Source organism: Glycine max, chromosome 14, assembly GCF_000004515.6.
Source record: "Glycine max cultivar Williams 82 chromosome 14, Glycine_max_v4.0, whole genome shotgun sequence".
Classification (NCBI taxonomy): Eukaryota; Viridiplantae; Streptophyta; class Magnoliopsida; order Fabales; family Fabaceae; genus Glycine; species Glycine max.
Window position 1 is genome coordinate 22,559,266 of NC_038250.2, and position 22,637 is coordinate 22,581,902.

At 33.0% G+C, this 22,637-nt stretch overlaps 1 protein-coding gene across 2 annotated transcripts; it reads left to right on the top strand.

The window, feature by feature from the left end:
• Positions 1 to 19,658: 19,658 nt before the first annotated feature.
• LOC102659567 (hyaluronoglucuronidase) lies at positions 19,659 to 22,614 on the top strand. Of its 2 annotated transcripts, none has more exons than XM_041009108.1 (3): positions 19,659 to 20,443; positions 22,111 to 22,236; positions 22,375 to 22,614. In XM_041009108.1, the coding sequence occupies exons 1-3, from the start codon at positions 20,178 to 20,180 to the stop codon at positions 22,454 to 22,456; spliced, it is 474 nt and encodes a 157-aa protein (XP_040865042.1). In that variant the 5' UTR covers positions 19,659 to 20,177; the 3' UTR covers positions 22,457 to 22,614. The 2 variants fall into 2 exon arrangements, 1 of the variants encoding a protein (XP_040865042.1); XR_003264472.2 differs by lacking the exon at positions 19,659 to 20,443 and adding an exon at positions 21,142 to 21,934.
• The last annotated feature ends 23 nt before the right edge of the window (positions 22,615 to 22,637 follow it).

Sequence of the window (22,637 nt, forward strand, 5' to 3'; positions counted from 1 at the left end):
CTGTAGATTGCAGAGAGGCAGACACGGTACATGCATCAAGGCGAAGCCACCTTCTCCGAGCTGGCGCACGATGCGAAAGCATTTCTCGTTGATCCAAACATCACCTCCACCGTTCACGAAGTCGTAAAGTGCGTTTAACCCGGACTCCAAGCTGACGCGTGAGGGGTGGAGCATCTCGAAGGCGAGGTTGCAGCGTAGGGCGCGCGACGTGATGCCGTAGGGGGCGGAGTTGATGTTGTGTTGGTTGTTGATGATTTTTCCGATTGTTGGTGTGGAAGCAAAGCTTCATGATGAATCAACAATGATTCAAAGGTGTTTTGATGATAACAATAATGACAACAAAAGATGATGACAAAGGTGATGAACAAAAAGCTCAAAAGATCAAAGAACAACTCAAGTGAATCAAAGAACATCTCAAGTAAATCAAGAACAAGTCAAGAGTTCAAGAATCAAGGAGAATTCAAGACTCAAGAAGAAAGCCTAGAATCAAGAATCAAGACTCAAGATCTCAAGAATTAAGATCAAGATTCAAGACTTAAGATTCAAGAATGAAGAAAAGACTCAATCAAGATAAGTATTAAAAAGTTTTTTCAAAACTTTGAATAGCACATGAGTTTTTGACACAACCTTTACCAAAGAGTTTTTACTCTCTGGTAATCGATTACCATATTGTTGTAATCGATTACCAGTAGCAAAATGAGTTTGAAAAAGTTTTCAAACTGAATTTACAACGTTCCAAATATTTTCAAAAGTCTGTAATCGATTAAAATGTTTTGGTAATCGATTACCAGTGTCCTTGAACGTTGAAATTCAAATTTAAAAATGAAGAGTCACATTGTTTCACTCAAAAGCTTTGTGTAATCGATTACACTTATTTGGTAATCGATTACCAGTGTTTGTTTCTGAAAAATCTAAAGATGTAACTCTTCAAAAAGGTTTTGACTTTTTCAAATGGGTTTTAAGTTTTTCTAAAAGTTATAACTCTTCTGAATGTCCTTCTTGACCAGACATGAAGAGTCTATAAAAGCAAGGCTTTTTTTTGCATTTTCTATCAATCTTTCTAACAACAATCTTGAATACTTTTCCAATCATTTCATTACAATCCTTTACAAGCCTTGAATCTCTTTGAACTTCTTCTTCTTCTTTGTACCAAAAGCTTTCTGAAGTTTTCTGGTTTTCTAAACCTTGAAAACTTGTGTTATTCATCTTTTTCATTCTCTTCTCCTTTTGCCAAAAAGAATTCGCCAAGGACTAACCGCCTGAATTCTTTTTATGTCTCTCTTCTCCCTTTTCCAAAAAAACAAAGGACTAACCGCCTGAATTCTTTTGTGTCTCCCTTCTCCCTTGTCAAAGAATTCAAAACGACACAGTCTGAGAATTCTTTTGATTCTTCCCATTCCCTAATACAAAAGCGTTCAAAGGTTTAACCGCCTGAGAATTCTTTTGTATCCCCCATTCACAAAGTATCAAAGGTTTAACAGCCTGAGATCTTTTTCTTAACACATTGGAGGGTACATCCTTTGTGGTACAAGTAGAGGGTACATCTACTTGGGTTTGACTGAGAACAAGAGAGGGTACATCTCTTGTGGATCAGTTCTAGTGGGGGGTACATCCACTAGGTTCAAAGAGAACAAGGGAGGGTACATTCCTTGTGGATCTTTGCTTGTAAAAGGATTTTTACAAGTTTGAAAGAAATCTCAAGGACCGCAGGTCGCTTGGGGACTGGAGGTAGGCACGGGTTGTTGCCGAACTAGTATAAAAACTCTTGTGTGTTTGTTTCCTTCTTCCCTACTCTTTTACTTTCCGCTGGGCATTTAATTTTCACTTTTAATTTCTGTTAAGTTTCTCTTCTACTCCATATTCTCTTAACAACAAAAGTAAAATCCTTAAAAGAGTAATTTTTAATTGGTAAAGTTTTAGGAATAATTAATTCAGCCCCCCCCCCCCCTTCTTAATTATCCTGAGGCCGCTCGATCCAACAGTTGGTATAGATTTGAGAAGAATGCAGTGTAAATGATGGATTAGGGTGAATGTTTTAGGGATTTTGAAATTGTGAGGAGTGAAGGAGCGTGTGACTGTGAGAAGAAAGAGAGAGTGACCATTCAAAAAATTCGACAAAGTGAGTGTGCTGCCCAACAAGAGAAAGAAAGCGAAAAGGTTGCACTGCCCAATGAAAGAATGAGAAAGTGTAAACATTTAAAGATGGTTTTTTTTTTACAAAACCATCTTTGTATATAACTCAATTAGTACAGTTTTTGAATAACCATACTTAAACTCATAATATTAATGTGTTTAATTACAATACTGCCATTACCTTATTTTCAAAGACATATATGGCCGACCGTAGTTATTAGTGCGTCGTAATAAACAATTATTTTAGTAGTGCATGTTTATTTTAGAATAGTCTTGAAATAATTTCTAGCCTGATCAATAACATGAACAGTGTTGAACATTTCATCTAATTCTTTGTTAATCTTCATCATTATGTTAGACATTTTCTTCCAGTTTTGTTGATGTTCATCCATGGTTTATAAACTCTATTTACAATATAAACATGACATTAATATGCATGATAGATTTGACATACCAATATGATATTCCTATTTTGGGGGCTTAAGGCTGTGGCAAAATTCTCACACCATCACAAAGTCCCATTAACAAGCACATACACACAAAACCATGCAAACTAGAAACAATATTGTGCAACCAAAGCCTATTTTCTAACAGTGTGTACATGAAGCTACTATCATATACATGACCCAGAAGGCCACAACTATATACAACAAGATGCACTATTATAGCTTAAAAACACATGTATAATTTAACTTCCATGGTAATAACCACAAACCAAGCAAAAATATAGAACAAACAACAACACTATCATAGCTTACAACACAAGCTTCATTAGAGAATCGCAATAACAACAACACTAACATTTACATCATTATCAATTTCAGAGAGTACATTTTCAGACATAAAGCAAACGCATTGCGATGCTATCACCACATCACCCGTGTTTCATCTTCTCGAAACCAAATAGGACTTATTTGTCACAAGGTATGGAGAAGACGAAACACAACTAAGGTGGTGACGACAGAACATTGGAATGTGAGGAAGAAGAGGTGCGAGGAATAGGATGTGTTGACGGCTTACCTGCTAAGGGAGCAAATGCAGCGGAGATGCAAAGAGGCGCGAGGAGGCACGAGGAGGAGAACAGGTGAGGAGGCGAACAAACAAGAATGCAAGGAAGAGTGCGCACGAGAGAAAATATGGCTCGTAGAGACATTTCAAATATTTTTAAATGTAGGTTTTAACATCGGTTTCTACTAAAAACCGATGCATTGATTTTTAGTAAAAAAAAGTTGATGTTAACATTAGCATCACATAGTTAACATTGATTTTTCGGAAAACCAATGTTAACGAAGTCACATTATTTACAATATTGCCACCGCATTTTTGTTAACATTATTGGTTTTATCGAAAACCGATGTTAAGGCAATGATGTTAAATGTATATTTTGTAGTAGTGACTTACTATTTTCACTCAAACATTCTAAAGTATGCAAAATCGGGGTGTTACATTATTGACATCAAATACCACTTCATTCTTTCTAAGAAGAGGTTCGATGTCCAAAAAGTTGATACGAGGAAGAATCCAACTAATATATTCACGAAGCTTATTCCAAGAAGCAAGTTCATGCACTGTCTGGATCTACGTAACGTACATTGTTGAAAATGATTTGAGTTACTTGTAATTCAAAAATGTTATTGAAAATGATTTGAGTTACTTGCTTCTATATTGGTCATCCAATATTTTATAATCTAGTGGAGTGCCCAGTCACACAGAATGAAATGTCTACTCTGATAGTTCATTGACATAGGTTATGTTGTAATTGTAATTATTTGTCTATTTTTTTAGTTAGTCAGTTAGTTGTTGTCTCCTTTATTAGAAGCTTTGTATTTTGGATTCAGTGAACTTGAGAGTGCTTTGAACCCTAAACCCTAAATCCCTTCATTGTAAATTTTGTTATTCACAATAAACTTAATAATTTTGAGCAACATTTTTCTTCTCTTTCTATCATCTGAACTTTTCTGTTCGAATATAACTTTTCTAATATTTTCTAAAAAAAACAGACAAAATATTTTAGAAGGACAAAATTCAAATTTTATGAATTTTATAAGGAAAAAAAATATTTTAGCCTATTATAAATTTGGTGGATGCACGTCGATACACATCATAAAGCATAGGCAATAGAATTAGTTATAGTGTGCAAAATACGAGGTAGAGCAAGATAATGATGAAAAGTTTATATATTGATGTGAACAGACCATGTGTGAGCAGCATTATTCACACCCTCAACTTGGTGCAGCTCCACCAACATGGAACTAACCGTGAATCTAATGCTCTTGTCCTTGGTTTAACTTGTTGAGACACGAATGTTGGACATTTTAGTGTAATTGATCTCTTTGTTATGTTAAAATAAGAGTGCACGCTTGTTTTAATGTAATAACGAGATGTTCGGTTTAGGCAAATGGTTGGAAGTTACATGGAAGTTACTAAAACTTCTATCAACGGCAGTTTTTAAAAAGAAATAACTTCCATCAACCGCCAAAAACCACCTTTTCTTTGATCATAAATAATCATTCTGGTTCAGAAAGCATAACGGGTGACAAAATATACAAGACCAAAACAAAACTCTTGAATTATAATCTTCTGATTTTATCCGATTGAACAATTTTGGTTGAACCCCAAAATTTGATTCAATCTGAAAGTGTTATACACAACTTCAGATTTATCCAGTATCATCTCGATTTTTCAAATTAACCAACAAAAGATTGAATCAAATCTTTCGAGATGACGAATGATAGTTCGAAGATGACAAGCAAGTTTGCGAAGTTGGACAAGTTTGAAGGGCAGGATTTCAGAAGATGGCAGAAGAAGATGCACTTTCTCTTGACAACATTGAATGTGGTGTATGTGCTGAGTACACCGATGCCGGTGTTTATGGAAGACGAAACTCTGGATCAAACAAGGAAGCGTTCGAAATGGGAGAACGACGATTACATTTGTCGTGGACACATTCTGAACGGTATGTCTGACTCTCTCTTTGATATTTATCAAAATGTTGAGTCTGCTAAGGAATTATGGGACTCTCTTGAATCCAAGTATATGGCAGAAGATGCTTCAAGTAACAAATTCTTAGTTAGTAATTTCTTTAATTACAAAATGATTGATTCGAGGCCTGTTATGGAACAATATAATGAACTGCTGCGGATTTTGGGTCAGTTTACTCAACATGATTTGAAAATGGATGAATCCATTGCAGTTTCATCTATAATTGATAAACTGCCTTCTTCTTGGAAAGACTTCAAGCATACCTTGAAACATAAGAAGGAAGAGTTGACTCTGGTTCAACTCGGTAGTCATTTCATGATTGAGGAGTTGCTGAGGGCTCAGGAAATTGACAAAGTCAATGATAAAAAACGTAGCAGGTTCCTTTTCCGTTAATATGGTAGAGGAAAGTGGAACAGTTAAGCAAAATTATAATGCTAAAGGTAACAAACGCAAATTTCAAGGAAATAAGAACAAAGGTCCAAACAAACAGACAAAATTGTCATGTTGGAAGTGTGGGAAACCTGGTCATTTAAAGAGGGATTGTCGAGTGTTCAAAGGAAAGAACAAGACTGGTCCAAGTGGGTCTAATGGTCCTGAAAAGCAACAAGGATGATGACGTTGCTTGGTGGTTTGATTCGGGAGCAACAAGCCATGTGTGCAAAGATTGTCGTTGGTTCAAGGAATTTAGACCTATCGATGATGGCTCTATTGTGAAGATGGACAATGTTGCAACTGAACCAATCCTAGGATTAGGTTGTGTGAATTTTTTTTTTACTTCCGAAAAAAGTTTGTATTTGGATAATGTCTTATTTTTACCTAGTATTCGTAAGAACTTATTGTCTGGTATGGTTTTAAATAATTGTGGTTTCAAGCAAGTACTTGAAAGTGACAAGTACATCTTGTCAAGACATGGTTCGTTTGTTGGATTTGGTTATCGTTGTAATGGAATGCTTAAATTAAACATTGATGTTCATTTTGTTCATGAATATGTTTGTATGGCCTCGTGTAGTTCTATAATTAATATGACAAAATCAGAAATTTGGCATGCTAGATTAGGACATGTTCATTACAAAAGATTAAAAGATATGTCAAAAACAAGTATGATTCCTCCTTTTGATATGAACATTGAAAAATGCAAAACTTGCATGTTGACCAAGACCACTAGGAAACCTTTTAAGGATGTTAAAAGTGAGACTAAAGTCTCAGACCTTATTCATAGTGATTTGTGTGATTTGCATGCTACTCCATCATTAGGTCATAAAAAAAATATCTTGTTACTTTTATTGATGATGCATCAAGGTATTGTTATGTATATTTATTAAATACAAAAGATGAAGCTCTTGATAAATTTAAAATTTATAAGAAAGAGGTAGAACTTCATCAAAATGGGCTAATTAAAACTCTTCGTACGGATAGGGGAGGTGAGTATTATGATCCGGTTTATTTTCAATCTACTGGAATAATACATCAAACTACAGCTCCCTATACACCACAACAGAATCGTGTAGCCGAAAGGAAGAATAGAACCTTGAAAGAAATGATGAATTCCATGTTATCCTATTCGGGTTTAAGTGAAGGATTTTCGGGTGAGGCTATGTTGACAGCCTGTTACTTGTTGAACCGAATTCCTAACAAAAGGAATAAGGTTACCCCATATGAACTTTGGCACAAAAAGACACCAAATTTGAGTTATCTCAAAATTTGGGGATGTAGGGCTGTAGTCAGGCTTACAGAACCTAAAAGGAAAACCATAGGTGAAAGAGGTATAGATTGCATATTTATTGGATATGCTGAACATTCTAAAGCATATAGATTTATGTGCTAGAATCTAATGATTCTGTTGCTGTGAACTCGGTTATAGAGTCACGGGATGCTATCTTTGATGAACAAAGATTTACATCTATACCTAGGCCAAAGGACATGAATTCCATGTCGAAAGTCTCAGTTAATATTGAGGATATACCTTCAACTAGTACTGAAACTAGAAAGAGTACGAGAGTAAGAAAGGCTAAGTAATTTGGTGATGACTTTCAACTCTATTTGGTTGAAGGGTCAAGGAATGATATTGAATTTCAATATCAATATTGCCTTAATGTTGAGGAAGACCCAAAGACTTTTAGTGAAGCAATGGCTTCAAGGGATATTGTATTCTGGAAAGAAGCAATCCAAAGTGAGATGGATTCCATCATGCAAAATAATACCTGGAAATTGGTTGACTTACCTCCTGGATCTAAGCCATTAGGATGTAAGATGATCTTTAGGAGAAAGATGAAAGTGGATGGTACTGTTGACAAGTACAAAGCCAGATTGGTTATCCAAGACTTTAGGCAAAAGAAGGGTATTGATTTTTTCGATACATATGCTCCTGTTGCTAGGATATCCACTATTAGACTGTTGTTAGCACTTGCTGCTATCCACAATCTGGTGATTCACCAAATGGATGTGAAAACTGCATTCTTAAATGGTGAATTGGATGAAGAGATATACATGAAACAACCTGAAGGGTTTGTTATGCCAGGAAATGAAAATAAGGTGTGTAAACTGATGAAATCTCTTTATGGCTTGAAACAAGCGCCTAAACAATGGCATCAAAAATTTGATGAGGTTGTGTTGTCTAGTGGTTTTGTTCTAAACCAAGCAGATAAATGTCTATACAGCAAGTTTGATACTCATGGCAAAGGAGTTATCATTTGTCTGTATGTAGACGACATGTTGATCTTTGGTACCGACCAAGATCAAGTTGATGAAACTAAGGAATTTTTTTCTTCTAAGTTTGATATGAAAGATATGGGGGAGGCGGATGTGATCTTAGGAATAAAGATCAAACGTGGAAACAATGGCATTTCCATCTCTCAATCACATTATATTGAGAAGATATTGGAGAAATTTAATTTTAAAGATTGTTCTCCGATAAGTACTCCCATTGATCCTAACCTGAAGCTATTACCTAATAAAGGTGTAGCAGTGTCTCAACTTGAATACTCAAGGGCGATAGGATCACTCATGTATGCAATGATTAGTACTAGGCCTGATATAGCTTATGTTGTTGCTAAACTTAGTAGGTTTAGAAGTAATCCCAGTTCTCAACATTGGCAAGCTATGAATAGAGTATTCAAGTACTTAAAGGGAACCATTGACTATGGTTTGACATATACTGGATTTCCTTTGGTTATTGAAGGTTACTCTGATGCAAGTTGGATAACCAATATGGAAGATTATTCATCCACAAGTGGTTGGGTATTCCTCCTTGGAGGAGGTGCTATCTCTTGGGCATCCAAGAAACAGACCTGCATTACAAATTCAACAATGGAATCTGAATTTGTAGCTTTAGCAGCAGCTGGTAAAGAAGCTGAGTGGCTAAGAAATCTGATCTATGAGATTCCATTGTGGCCCAAACCTATACCTCCCATGTCTATCAAGTGCGATAGTCAGGCTACTTTGGCTAAGGCATATAGTCAAGTGTATAATGGGAAGTCTAGACACTTGGGTGTTAGACACAACATGGTTCGGGAGTTAATCATGCATGGTGTGATATCAGTGGAGTTTGTGAGAACTCAGCATAATTTGGCCGATCATTTAACCAAAGGGTTAAGTAGAGATCTCGTGAAAAGGTTGGCTGTGGGATTAGGATTAAAGTCCATCTGAAATCTCTTATGTTAAGATACCCAATTCCCATCTAATATAACATTAGGTGCTAAATTCAATGTGGAAAGCTTAACATGTAGAGATTGGAACACATCATCGAAAGTATCCCAAAAGGTATGTGTTCGGTTCTGTAAGTTAAGGAGGTTGGAGTATAACTCCTCAATGGTTCTTTTGAAAAATTGCATTTGCAGGTGCACGAAAGAAAAGAACTACCTATATAAGCATGAAGTTTAGCCGCTTCAAGAAGCTGGGACTTGGCTTTGATATGCTTATGAAGGATAGGGACACAGGCTAGTAAACTAGTGTCGAGCAAGAGTAATGTTATAAACTATTGTGCAGATTATCTTCATGTATTCATTATGAATAGAAAGGGTTCAATCCTTAGTGACACCCTGATATTCGAATATTTGAAACGTGTAATTTGCTAACATGAAATTCAATCGTCACGATATTTCATCTATGCAGTAGTTTGTTGTATGTTATGACTTTGGTGATTTGATCGGTAATTACACTAAAATGGGGGAGGTTTGTTGGACATTTTAGTGTAATTGATCTCTTTATTATGTTAAAATAAGAGTGCACGCTTGTTTTAATGTAATAACGAGATGTTCGGTTTAGGCAAATTTTGGAAGTTACATGGAAGTTACTAAAACTTCTATCAACGACAGTTTTTAAAAAGAAATAACTTCCATCAACCGCCAAAAACCACCTTTTCTTTGATCATAAATAATCATTCTGGTTCAGAAAGCATAACGGGTGACAAAATATACAAGACCAAAACAAAACTCTTGAATTATAATCTTCTGATTTTATCCGATTGAACAATTTTGGTTGAACTCCGAAATTTGATTCAATCTGAAAGTGTTATACACGACTTCAGATTTATCCAGTATTATCTTGATTTTTCAAATTAACCAACAACGAAGTGGGTTGTGAGTTTGTCGTTAATTAGAAAGGCGGGAGACATTATCCGAGGGTCGTCCTAGACCATCACTCATTTATGATCCTGATTAATTTGTACATAACATGCAATAAAAATTTATTATTTATTTTGTAAAATTAAAAAATTTAAATGTGTCAAATTAAGATTGATGGAGATCATAAGCTCTTAATGGTTTGGGACTACCTAATAATTTCTGGAGAAAGATGTGAGCGAAACGGCAGTACTTAGTTGCATGAAACGGCAAAGGTAACGCATCCGGTTTGTTGGTGAAAGTGTGAGTAAACGCAATTGCGTTGCTTCCAAAATCACGAGGGAAGCGTGTGTTGGTGTTGGGCTTGATATCTTATCCCCTCTTACATTGACGTAAAACGCGCCTTGTCAGATTCTCACTCGCATTCCATATTCTCAACCTTGCTTCTTCATTTCAACAATTCAATTGCCATTCTACTTGGGCCTCACTCTTCTTTTAATAAACTTTTTTCTTTTAATAATTATCGTGTATCTTAACTGTTTTGAGGTTTTCTAAGGAAATAACAGAAAATAAAATGAGAAAGCTAGGTTAAAGGGATAAGTGGAATAGGTCCCATGATAACCATGCGTACATGACTTTTTAGGTGATTAATGGAGATAATATAATCTATTCTTCATGTTTCTTTGCCTTGGTATGCTTAGAGGAGTCAGGAATTAACTATATCAAAATGTTTTGAGTTTAATTAATTACACTTTTAATTCTTTTAGTTTAGAATATGCAATTTTAGTCCCTAGCTTCATCGATTTTATTTGTAAAATTAAGTAAGTTTGATCTCTTCATTAATTTATTTCTAATTAGAACTTTTATATTCATTATCCTGAAAAACTCATCAATTCTTATTTTCTATTCAAAATTTTCACAATTTGATTTAATTAAATTTTTAGAGCTTTTTTTTTACTCAAAACTCATCGCCCCAACTAATTAAAAAATGGCTAAAATTCTCTCTCTCTCTCTCTCTCTCTCTCTCTCTCTCTCTCTCTCTCTCTCTCTCTCTCTCTCTCTCTCCATATCCTAATTTTACATCTGATCATAAAATCCTTCAAAATTTATTAAGTTTTAACTAGAATTGTAACTTCTTTTCTTTTAAAAGGATTTCTTGTCCCAAATATATAACAAATTCTAAGTATTTAAAGAGAAATAAGAATTAAGGGTATATTTAATTAGAAAAATTAATAAAGAGAATAAATTTGTTTAATTTAAATATCGAACTTCTAAGTGGCTAAAATATAAAAGATCAAAATCAGACACAATTTAAATTTTAAAAAATAAAGCAAAAGTACATTATTTAAGCTTAAATTTTATGTCTATTTGATAGTTATGAAATTTGTATAAATAGCAATATATAATTGATATGTACACATACATAAATAATTTCAAAGCACTATTTTTTTTTGGAAGCAAGATATTTATATAGTTGAAAGTCATGATATTGACTTTCAAGTATGTTGCAAAGCATTATTATTACTTAGAATGTGGAAGTAAAAAAAAAAAAAAACGAGTGGCGACAAAGGTGCAAACCACAATTAGTCCAATGTCTGTAATATAGTGATAAAGCAAGGGTGTTTGATTATCCCACGTACATCTCTCGTGATGTGCATATATAGTGTTAGTTTTTGCCATAGAGGAAAGGAAAAAGAGTGACACTAATTTCAAATGGAAATTGCTCTCTCATAAAAGAATTCAAGAGGAGGAAGAACAACAAGTATATTAAAACTATATCTACATAGTTATATCTCTCTCTTGAGATTTGAAACGTAGAGATATGGAATGGAGGAAGTGCTACTTGGATGTGATATTGGTGCCCTTGGGATTTCTAACAAGCATTGGGTACCATTTCTGGCTATGGCACAAGGTTCGAACTCAGCCACACACAACCATCATTGGCATCAATGCTAGTGGCCGTGGAAATTGGGTTAATGGCATGATGAAGGTACCAATCTTACTTCCATTTTTGTATTTAGTTTTGGCTTGCTAAGAGTATATATAATTCTTTCACTATTATTTACGATATTTTATTTTTTCAAATTACCAGTACTACAACAAAACTTGCTTTTATAATGGCTAATGGCCGATGAAACATGAAAAGGACTATTTTTAATGAAGCACTTTTCGTAACAAATACGCAAAATTTTGATTTCCTTTAAATATTATTTTACAAATTTTTTATACTTTTTTTAATTAATATTCGTTTTGAAAATTGTCATTTGTCCACCATATTGGTTCATGTATTTTGTGCAACTAACAGCGCTCATGAAACATATCTAAGTCCACAATTTTTGCACCAAATAAACGTTGGTAGGTAAAAGGTTCATTTATAATAGTATGGGTTTATACCAACAATAAATTAGCACACTTGTTATAATTACTAATAACCAATTCTGATTTGACCTTAATTTATTTGTCGGTAAATGTTTTACCAATCATTTCTACAAGGCACAATACTTACTGTCAAAAATGACTATTAGTTAAGAATATTAAAAAGAAATTGATTGTTAAAGCATATCTATGAGAGATTAAATTAACTAATAATTGATAACGTATTACTATACATAATTGCAAGATAGAGGGAAAATAATTATAAAGAAAACGAATTAAGATTTTTTACGGGAAGAAAATTATTTCATTCATAATCAAAGGATAAATGTATAAAGGAATATGATCGAAGGTTTGGATACAACTATGAAATCTAGACATGTACACCATAGATAGTATGAAAACGAATTTAGTTTAAACCCTACGTTTTCTGGTTCTAAAATTCAATACTATATTACATTTTTTTGCCTTGATCCATGTTCTATGTTAACTCTAAGTTGTTAATTCGTAAAATATCCTAATAAAAAAAAGATTTTCGTATAATGGATTTTCGAAGGTAGGAGAACAATATATTGTGCAACTAGCTAGCTGATTTTATATATACCCTGTACCCTGGTTTTTAGCATTCAGGAATCATATTTTTCTGTAACTAATTTTTGAGATGAGCACTGATCAGAAACATTGTATAGTAATTTTTGTGCACGTAGCATTTCCTGGAAGAATAAGAAGGACAAGGAATAAATTACATCTGAAAAAGTTCTCTTCGCAATAGGATATTGCATGTTTATTCTATATTCCTAAGCATTTAGCTTTTTTAAATTTATTCGTGTTCCTCCTGCTGGAAGATAAATGCCACTTAAACAACCATGCATAAACAAAAGCAAGACAGAATGTTCTTTATGGTACAATTAGGTGAATATCCATATCAAGTGCCTTCAAAGTAGACCTAGATAATGTGCATTACAAATCCACATATTAATGGTAATATATTCAAAGAAATTTGTGCATATTTAAATTAATTAATTTTGGAAATTACTTTCTTTTACAATTACTAGTATTTTTCTATAATTGCTACTTATGTACACAGAATATATAATATCTGTGGTAATAATTGCTAGTAATGTATAATTTTTAATTTACATTAATCCGTACCAATGCCATATCAGCGTATGTATCTTAACAACCTCCCAAAACAAATCAACAGTATTCTGATTTAGTGCGTGCTGAGTCGTGAATAACATGCGGTGTTTTCTACGATCCTCCTTGTTCCTTAGAAACGTTGTCCCACGATACAATGTCTCACGACACGAATAAAAAGCATGCTTTTAAACCACAAACTATCATAAATTCAATTATATATCGATCTAATTTATAAAACATTGAGAAAAAATATTTCTTTTTGCTGCTTTAATTCTTCACTCTATGCAAATAACAAGTCTTATCATGATACAAAAACAAATCTTTTTTGTTACGAAAACAAATCCTTTATCTTATTTACCCAAACCAAATCTGTCATATGTAGTATGTACGTTGCCCAACAAGAACATTCGGCGAGTCTTCCCATCACTTCTCTTTTCTTTATCTTCTATAGATATATTTGTTTTCATCAACTAATAGTTTATTCGAAACAAGAGCCAGAGTAGTTTACATTCGAAACAAGAGGATATTGCAACGATGAGTTAAATTTTTTTTACTATAAATATTATAATTTGGATCTTACTAAGTGTATTACTATTTTAATGACATTAGTTAAGAAATTAAAAACATAATTTTTTATTAAAAGTCATGCAAAAATACACTTAAACATCATAAAGAAATACATTTTTAGATATTTTAATAAATATTTTTTTGTTTCCTTAATCATCGTTTTTAGAGAAATAGTTAAATTTTGCCTAAAAGAATTATATTATCAACAATCAGGCATCATTATTGTTATAAGTTAAAAGTTATACTTATAATTAATTTAAAAGTTGTTGGACTTATCATACATGTTAAAAGTTGTTACACATGCTTCTATTTATATACTAGGTAGCTTCCTTGAGAAGTTTTCTTGAGAAAACTTCCTTGAAAAGCTTCTTTGAGAAAACTTCCTTGAAAAGCTAGAGCTTAGCTACACACACCCTTCTCATAACTAAGCTCACCTACTTGAGAAACTTCATTAAGAAGATTCCTAAAGAAGCTAGAGCTTAGCTACACATACCTCTCTAATAGCTAAGCTCATCTCCTTGAGATGAGAAGCTAGAACTTAGCTACACACCCCCTATAATAGCTAAGCTCAGCCCCATGACAAAAAACATGAAAATACAAAAAAAAGTCCTTACTACAAAGACTACTCAAAATGCCCTGAAATACAAGGCTAAAACACTATACTACTAGAATGGCCAAAATACAAGGCCCAGACAAAGGAAATACCTATTCTAATATTTACAAAGATAAGTGGGCTCATACTTAGCCCATGGGCTCGAAATCTACCCTAAGGCTCATGAGAACCCTAGGGCCTTCCCTTGGATCTTTGACCCAATCTACTTGGAGTCTTCTATCCAATGTCCTTGTGGGGTAGGATTACATCATTCCCTCCACCTTGGAAAGGATTTGACCTCAAATCTTGAGGTTCTTCATACTCTGAGCTCCTTCCCTGAACACCTGTAAAAAGAACAAAAACATATGTATTAGTGGTGTTTGTTATGTTGAACTAAGGTAAGGTCTGAAAATCCATTTCCTGGGCATCTTCCCATGAAGGAACATGGTTCCTCACCAACTCAATGAGTGGTGCTACAAGTATAGAAAAATATGGGACAAACCTTTGGTAAATGTTTGTTAAGTCATGGAAGCCCCAAATTTTTCTTATACTTGGTGGAGTGGGCCACTTAGGAATGACCTTTATTCTCTTAGGGTTCATGGGAACCCCTTGATCACTATTTGAAAAATTAAGAAAAGTAACGCAATAAAACATACCTTTTTCTGTATTTTCATATTGATTATTCACTACAAGAAAAATGACCTATGCTTACGGACGTTTTTTTCCTACAGACATAAATTAGTGTAGGTAAATCTCAAAAATACTTTTACCTACAACTCACTAATATAGATAAAACTCAACCATTTGTACCAACTATTATTTGTTGTAAGTAAATTCATTCAAACTGAAAAAAGACTTCTACCTACAATTACATTGTGTAGGTAAAACTCCAAAAAACTTGTGCCTATGGTTGATTAGTGTAGGTAAAACTCAAAATGATTACTACCTACACAAGCACAGTGTAGGAAAAATTCTAAAAAACTTATACCTACAGCTATGTGATGTAGATAAAACTTCATAAAACATGTGTCTATAATTGATTGATGTAGGTATAACCTCAAAAGTCTTATACCTACGATTGTTAGTGTAGGTAAAACTCTTTAAGACTACTTAAATTTGAATACTAGTCTCTTGTTTTTTTAGTAAATACTCAATCTCAAAAAATAACCATTCAATTTAAATTAATTTTTAGTCAATAATTGTTTAAAATTTTAAAGATAAAATATATTAATTAGTAATATTAAATTTTAATTTAGATTAACATTATTTTTATGGATTAATTTAGATTAACATTATTTTTTATGGCAATTTCTTGTTAGTTTCAGGAATGATATTCATTTTATCCTGAAATCAAACTACAAAATGACCACAAGCCTTTGGATTATGGACCGGGCCGGGTATTTTAGTCAAATCCATTTCAATCTCCGTGTAAACCCTGCCACTCCGTTTTTTCTCTTCTTCTCGTGCTTCGGCGGAAATCGGCTTAGCTCTTCGACCGGTTAGTGCCACGGAACCAGTTTCACTTTCGGATCTGTAATCTAGGGTTTGAATTCGAAGAGGAAAACACTAATTTGTCTCTTCTTTTTGTTAATTAGAACGAATTTGTCCTTTTCTGCTTCAATCTTCGTCCTTTTTCTTAATAACGTTCTTGTTTTCATTGTTTTTCTTTTTCCGAAAGATAAGTTGTTTGGCCTGTTGGCTGATTCTGAGACTTTTTTCTATGGTAAATTTGAATTGGTGTTCCGTTTTTTTTTTAAATTGTTTTGAGGTGTGGTGAGGGTGAAGGTTTTATGTTTTATCTGTAGGATGATTTGAATCTTGTGATTTGTGAAGCACGTAGTCAATTGCTGAATTCGATGTGATTCTGAGAAGTTCTTCTTGGAAGATGTGGATCTTCCTTGCTAATTAGTTGTGTTTAGCTTGCAACGATTTCAATTTGTTGTTTATCCTGTTAGTTTGGAAATGTTTTAGGTGCATTTTGAATTTTCTCTTTATTTTGTTAGTTTTCTGGTGATACTGATTTTGAGCAAGCTTGCTAAATCTGGTTTTGTGGAAGATTTTAGTCTGGCTTGTTTTTGGTGCTGTTACTCTACACAACCTTTTTTCATCAGCTATTTGGTATTGTCAGGTTTTCCTTTTGGTTTTGGAGATTTTTATGTTTTCTCTTCTGTTTTGAGGATACATTTTGTCTTTTCTATGCTTTTATACTTTATTGTCAATAGTGTCTTATTTCTATTTTAGAAAATTGACCTGATTTGAAAACGTTGACTCCCAAATATCCTGGTATTTAACATGGATTTGAGTCGTTGTTGTTGACACTAGGCATTGCTAGTAGAGTTATAATTTTATGGAGGTCATTTTAGGGTAAAATAGGATTAACTATGGTTGCACCACGTTAGCTCTTTGGAGTCAAGGTACGCATTACATAAATTCTGCCACACACATATAAATTATGCTCAATTTCTTAACAACGTGATCTTGTCAGAGTTGATGATGATTAATTTTCTCTTTCGTATGCAGATGGTTCATCCAATTCTGGATCAGAGCTTCTTTCTTGACAATACTCACAAGATGAGACTTAAGGAGGAGTTTAGTAAGTACACCCGTGTTTTATCATATATTATAATTATAATCCTGCATAACTAAATCTAACTCACCTGTCGCTGTTGCTAGAAATTGAACCATGGACTTTTGAGCAACATGTTGGAGAAGCTGTCATCATTCCTTCTGGATGTCCATACCAGATTAGGAATCCTAAGATCTCTGTTACATTTGTATTAAAGATTTCTTACCCCATTTTTCTCTTTTTGAGTCAATTTAAAGAACAAAAACTTTAAACTATTCTTAACCTGATATAAATTATAAATTATGATTGGATGACTGTTTAAAATATCAATTTAAAGGTTTTTGTAATTCAGTGGTTGCATCTGGTGGAGGGCTAGTCCCGTTTTCATGTATGTTCCTTTATCAAGAAGTTGCCAGATTCCAATTTGTTGTTATTCCTTTTGATGATGTTCAGATTTTTATTTGATCATCACTGTAGCCTTTAATATGATAGTTTATTCATTAATACATTGAGTTTTTTTCCTACATGCTTACCTTTCAGTAAGTTATTCTTTTTTAACTTATTATCATTGAATATTTCTGCTATTTTTTGCCTCATAAAGGCAGGTCTTGTTTGAATACATTTCTTCATAAGCATTTATATGAGAAGAAAATAAGAAAGGTAAATTGAATCGAGATTCTGCCACAAAGTAAAATGAACTTTTGCAGTTAACTGTTATAGGAGCTTTCATCTAACTTCTCTAAAAGCTGAGATGCATAAGTTGGTTTTTAACTTATGGAAAAAACTTAATTTATTTTACTTTTTTATTCTTTTTTTTGCTAGTGTTTATGGGGAAGTTTATTCAAATGAGGCCTAACTTGTCTTCCAGCATTTGACTTGTATGAAAATTCAAATCACTCCCCTCACACACCCACCTCTCTCTCTGGTCCTTCTCATACTTTGTGCTTATTAAAAAGGGAATCATGATGACATTGCGTTATTTGGTTGTTATTCAAGAAGAAGCCTCTTTTATTGAATTCATTGTTGTATTCCTCGTGTTGACATTGTACTAAAATTGTGTTACTGCAGGGTAGTGCCAATTCAAAGTGCTCTCGATCACTGACTTGTATCACTGAATATCTTCTTTCAATTTATTTAAGTTATACTAAAAAATAGTAGTAATGTATAAGATCATAGGGCAGAGTGATTGGTGTGTTGGGTTGGAGTTAGCTGGAGTTGGGTTTCTTGTGTGGTGTGTTGGTGTTATGGGTGAGGGATGACGAAAGATAAGGTGTCTCTCCGACTCCGGATAATGGGAAGAAGCTAAAGGACAAAAGCGATTTTTGACGGTTTGCATTAATTCTACTTTCCTTCTTCTTCTTTTTTCCATTAAAAAATAGTCAATGATCCTGCTAAAGAAAATAAATAAATAAACAGTCCATAATTAGTCATTTTAGTTCCTTCGGCATCTATAATAGAAGTTAATTAATGACCTCTTTTAAAAAAATATTATTTTGATGTATCTTATGTGATTTTGAATTCTTTAGAATTAAAAAGAATTATTTATATAAACAATTATTATTTATATGTTGTTTAACTTTTTGTATTAAATATATATAAAAAAGAAATATAATATTTAAGTTAACAAAAGTTTCTCATCCCAAAAAAAAGAAATCATTTGATGTCTTGTTCAGGGAAAATAGCTATTTGTATTGATTGCTTTTGTATTTTTTCTTTTGAAATTAATGTACATTTTTAGTCTGACACTTCGACCACAGACTTCTCAATGATTTATAAACTTTATGGAACTTAAGTATCACTTAATCCCTATCACTAATTTCCCCTGTTCATTATTCTTTATAGAATTTTATAGATGGTCAGGTTTATCAGCAGAGAACCTTTAGTTTCCATTGCTGATCTTACCCTTTTCATTTATAAAGAATTGGCTGTAAATGTCCATTACATGGAATGCTTTGGTTCCTTTGCTCCCATAAGAGGTTTGACTGAAGATAGGAGCCAAGCCCAATGGTTTGTAGATGGACAGGCAACATTTGAAGCAATTGCTACTTCAATTCAAGATGCAAAGTTAGAGGTACACATTTCCGTTGTTCACCAATAATTTATACACACACACACATATATATATTGGTTTCCTAATTCAATTTTAATAATAAGAGAATGCAAATTGGCTGCAGATCTTCATTACGGGTTGGTGGTTGTGCCCAGAGCTATATCTGAGACGGCCTTTTGATAGCTTTTCTACCTCTCGGTTAGATTCATTACTAGAAGAAAAGGCTAACCAAGGGGTTCAAGTATGCCTACTATTCTCATCAATACATTCAAGCTTGTTTGTGTTCATCTTAGAAGATTTAATTTTTTATAAGATTGATTTACAATAAAGAGAACAATGCTTATGCCATTAAATGATCCAACAGATCTATGTGCTTCTCTACAAGGAGGTTTCTCTAGCTTTAAAAATCAACAACTTGTACAGTATGAGAATACTGTTAAAAATTCATGAGAATGTGAGGGTATTACACTATCCTGATCATTTTGCTGCTCGTGTGTTGCAGATTTAATTTCACAGGGTTCAATTCTAGGTGTTGAGGTCAACGTTTCTAGAAAATCATATTCTACTCAACTGGTTGTCATGGAAGATGAGAATGGGAACCAAAATTCCGCGCCACCTCAAAATGAAGGGTTACTCATCCCGAATATATTTACTTTAACTATACCGCAGGTTAATGAATAGCTTAATACATAGCTTTTGATTTCGTAAATAGTTTGGTTGAGTTTTCTTGTTGTGGTACTGATTTTGATTGAATTCTTACTGGTTTGTGGTAGGTTGATGGAGGTTCCAATTTATCAATTAAAGTTTGGTGGTCATAATGACTTCTCAATTTGAAACTTTTATATAAAAGTTATTGTGAGCATAATAATAAGAATTCTGACTTTGAAAGTGCTTTTGCAATGCTCAAAATCTTGAGAAGCAGTTCTCAATTTTTGTTGTTGCCTTTTGGTATAATAAAGTTGTTTTGGACACTATTGATCATGATAGGGACACAAATGTTGCTCTTCACTATTACCATCAACTAACTAGTGCTAACTTATGTTTTGAAATTATCAATATGAGGGATCATAATATTCATTTCATTTTATTTTTTTGTAAATAGTTATGAGTATTATTATTTTCCATTTCGGGAAAATTAGACTATCATAATATTCAAATTTATGATAGTCTAATTTCTGTAAATAATTATGAGTATTATTATTTTTGTAAATAGTTATGAGTGTTATGGAATGCATTTGTATAGAAATTGAAATGAACACTTTTTCGAATTTATGTTTCCCTTCCACTCCCAATCCCCTATTTAGAACCTTGGCAAGCAATCAAGTAATTTTATTCATTGTTCACTTTAATGTGGATGGATTTTTCAGGACTTGTCTCATCCTTTCCTTGCCAAGGCAATCAAGTAATGTTATTCATTGTTCACCACCTCTCTCATCCCCTCTTCCTTTGAGCCAAAGCAAAAGTATGAAAAATAAAATGAGGTATTTAATTTGGGTACTATAAAAAAGTAATAACTTTCATTTGCTCGAGTCACATTTTTAATTCTGATAGCTGCTGAAGGAAGTACCTGTTTCTGTTTAAATGTTTCATTTGAGAATACATGCTACAGGACATCCCTTCATTGGTGCATGATGGTCAGTACTTGCAGTCTGAGTTATTTCCTCGACCTCAATTTGGAATTACTCTTTCAATTTAATTGCTTATTCTAATGATGTGCAGTTTATATACTTCCATTGTTGATATAATATAATAATAGCCTCTGTAGTGTGAGTTATTTATATAAGCACTTTAGCAGAGGAAAGAGCAATAAGTTCACCAAATCACTTGCTGTAATTGAGTATTGGAATGAACGTATCAAGTTAGCTGAAAAGTGATTATAAGATATAGTTTGTTTGAATTGTCTAAAAAAATTGTTTATTTTTTTAATAAAAAGATTAGAAAAATAGTATCAAGTTACTTGTAATAGTTGATTTTGTATTTAAAATTTTACTTATTATAAAAAAAATTGTTTCCCTCTTTAAAATGAGTAAATAGTGTATGGTTAAAAGAATTTTACTCTATCATCTAATTACTAATTACCATACATATATGATAAGTTTAGTTACTTTAAAAGTAATTACTTTAAAAGCCATACTATCTACAGTATCTCTAATTAATTGATAGTAGAAAGATTTTTATATTTACAATGTACAGAAATTAAATTATGTTAAAATTATATTAAAGATTATAATCTAAATTACTAAAGATATTTGAACATTAATTCTATCAGTTCCTTTTCCATAAATCAAACTAAAGTGTTAGAAAAAATATTTAATCCAAACATGCTCTAGTAAGTTATACTACAAGGCCACAAGTAACTTTTCTGTAGATTCCATTCCAAGTTTTCTGAGCTAATCATGTGTATGTCTGGTCTACTTCATCATGTTTGAAAAGGACCGTGTCAATGGAATCTAGAAACAGAAAAAAAAACAAAAAAAATGAGAGAAAAATTTGCTGCTTGAATTCAAGAGAGTGGCTGGTTTAGCTAGCTGAGAAAAGATGAGGGTAGGCAACTTTTACCAAGAAACGGTGGAATTGGATGCCGCAAAGCTAGAAGTAGAAAATTGGACACAAACCAATGATAGGATGGGAAAAAATGGACAAGAATACGAAAAAGCTTTGAGAATCACATGACATTGGATTTTTTTCATATCAAAGGTAAAGAAAAAGCAATGTGTATAAGAATATTTCTCTTCTTTGTGACAGCTGCCTACTTATGTCGCATGGACTGCCTAATCAGTATTGTTTCAATGATATACTGATGTATGTGTGCATAGTTTTTTCAAATATTTTTTTTTAAAAATGAAGTATATAAAAATAAAATCATGCCTATATATATTTGTATAGGTTTAAGAAGGACTTGCCACTAGCAAAATAGTACATTTGAACAGTGGTGACAATCATGTTTCTAACAAATTTCTAAACAGCTTTTGGTGGGTAAAATTGGTTGTCCAATCCTTCCATCATTTTTTGTTCTTTTTTAATTTCTAAAGGATGGATTATGATGTTTTTTCTGTTATATTTAGCAAAACATGTTGCTAAATATAAAATTGGTTCTCTTTTAAATTGGTTGTGATTTATTGTAAGTTTTGAAATTTAAATGGCTCAGGTACTTAGATCAACTTGGAATAGCTTCCTGCTACAGCACTAAAGTCTATTGCAGGCAGACTTTAATTGGAGGGAACTATGGCCTTCTCAATACCACCAACTTTGCTCCCAATCCTGACTACTACAGGTATGTACTAATTGAAAATTGCAACAAACGAAAAGAAAATACTTTTTTTTTCCTTGAAGGTTAGTTGAAGATTTCTGGTGATTATTACATCATGTTTGAACATATCTAATCCTAGGTTCTGGCTTTGTTTCTAAACAGTGCAGTTTTGTGGCATCGGTTAATGGGAAAGAAGGTTCTTGCGGTCTCAAGTGATGTTCATATTAAAGACTTTTACCTATAATTAAGAAATGTAAGTAGAAGTTAATGACTTTTACTTACAGTTGAAGATGATAGGTACATATTAAAGACTTTTACCTCCAGTTAGGAAATGTAAGTAGAAGTTAATGACTTTTACCTACACACTATATATAGTAGGTAAAAACTATAGTGACAGACAATTAGCCGTCATTATACGTCCCCTC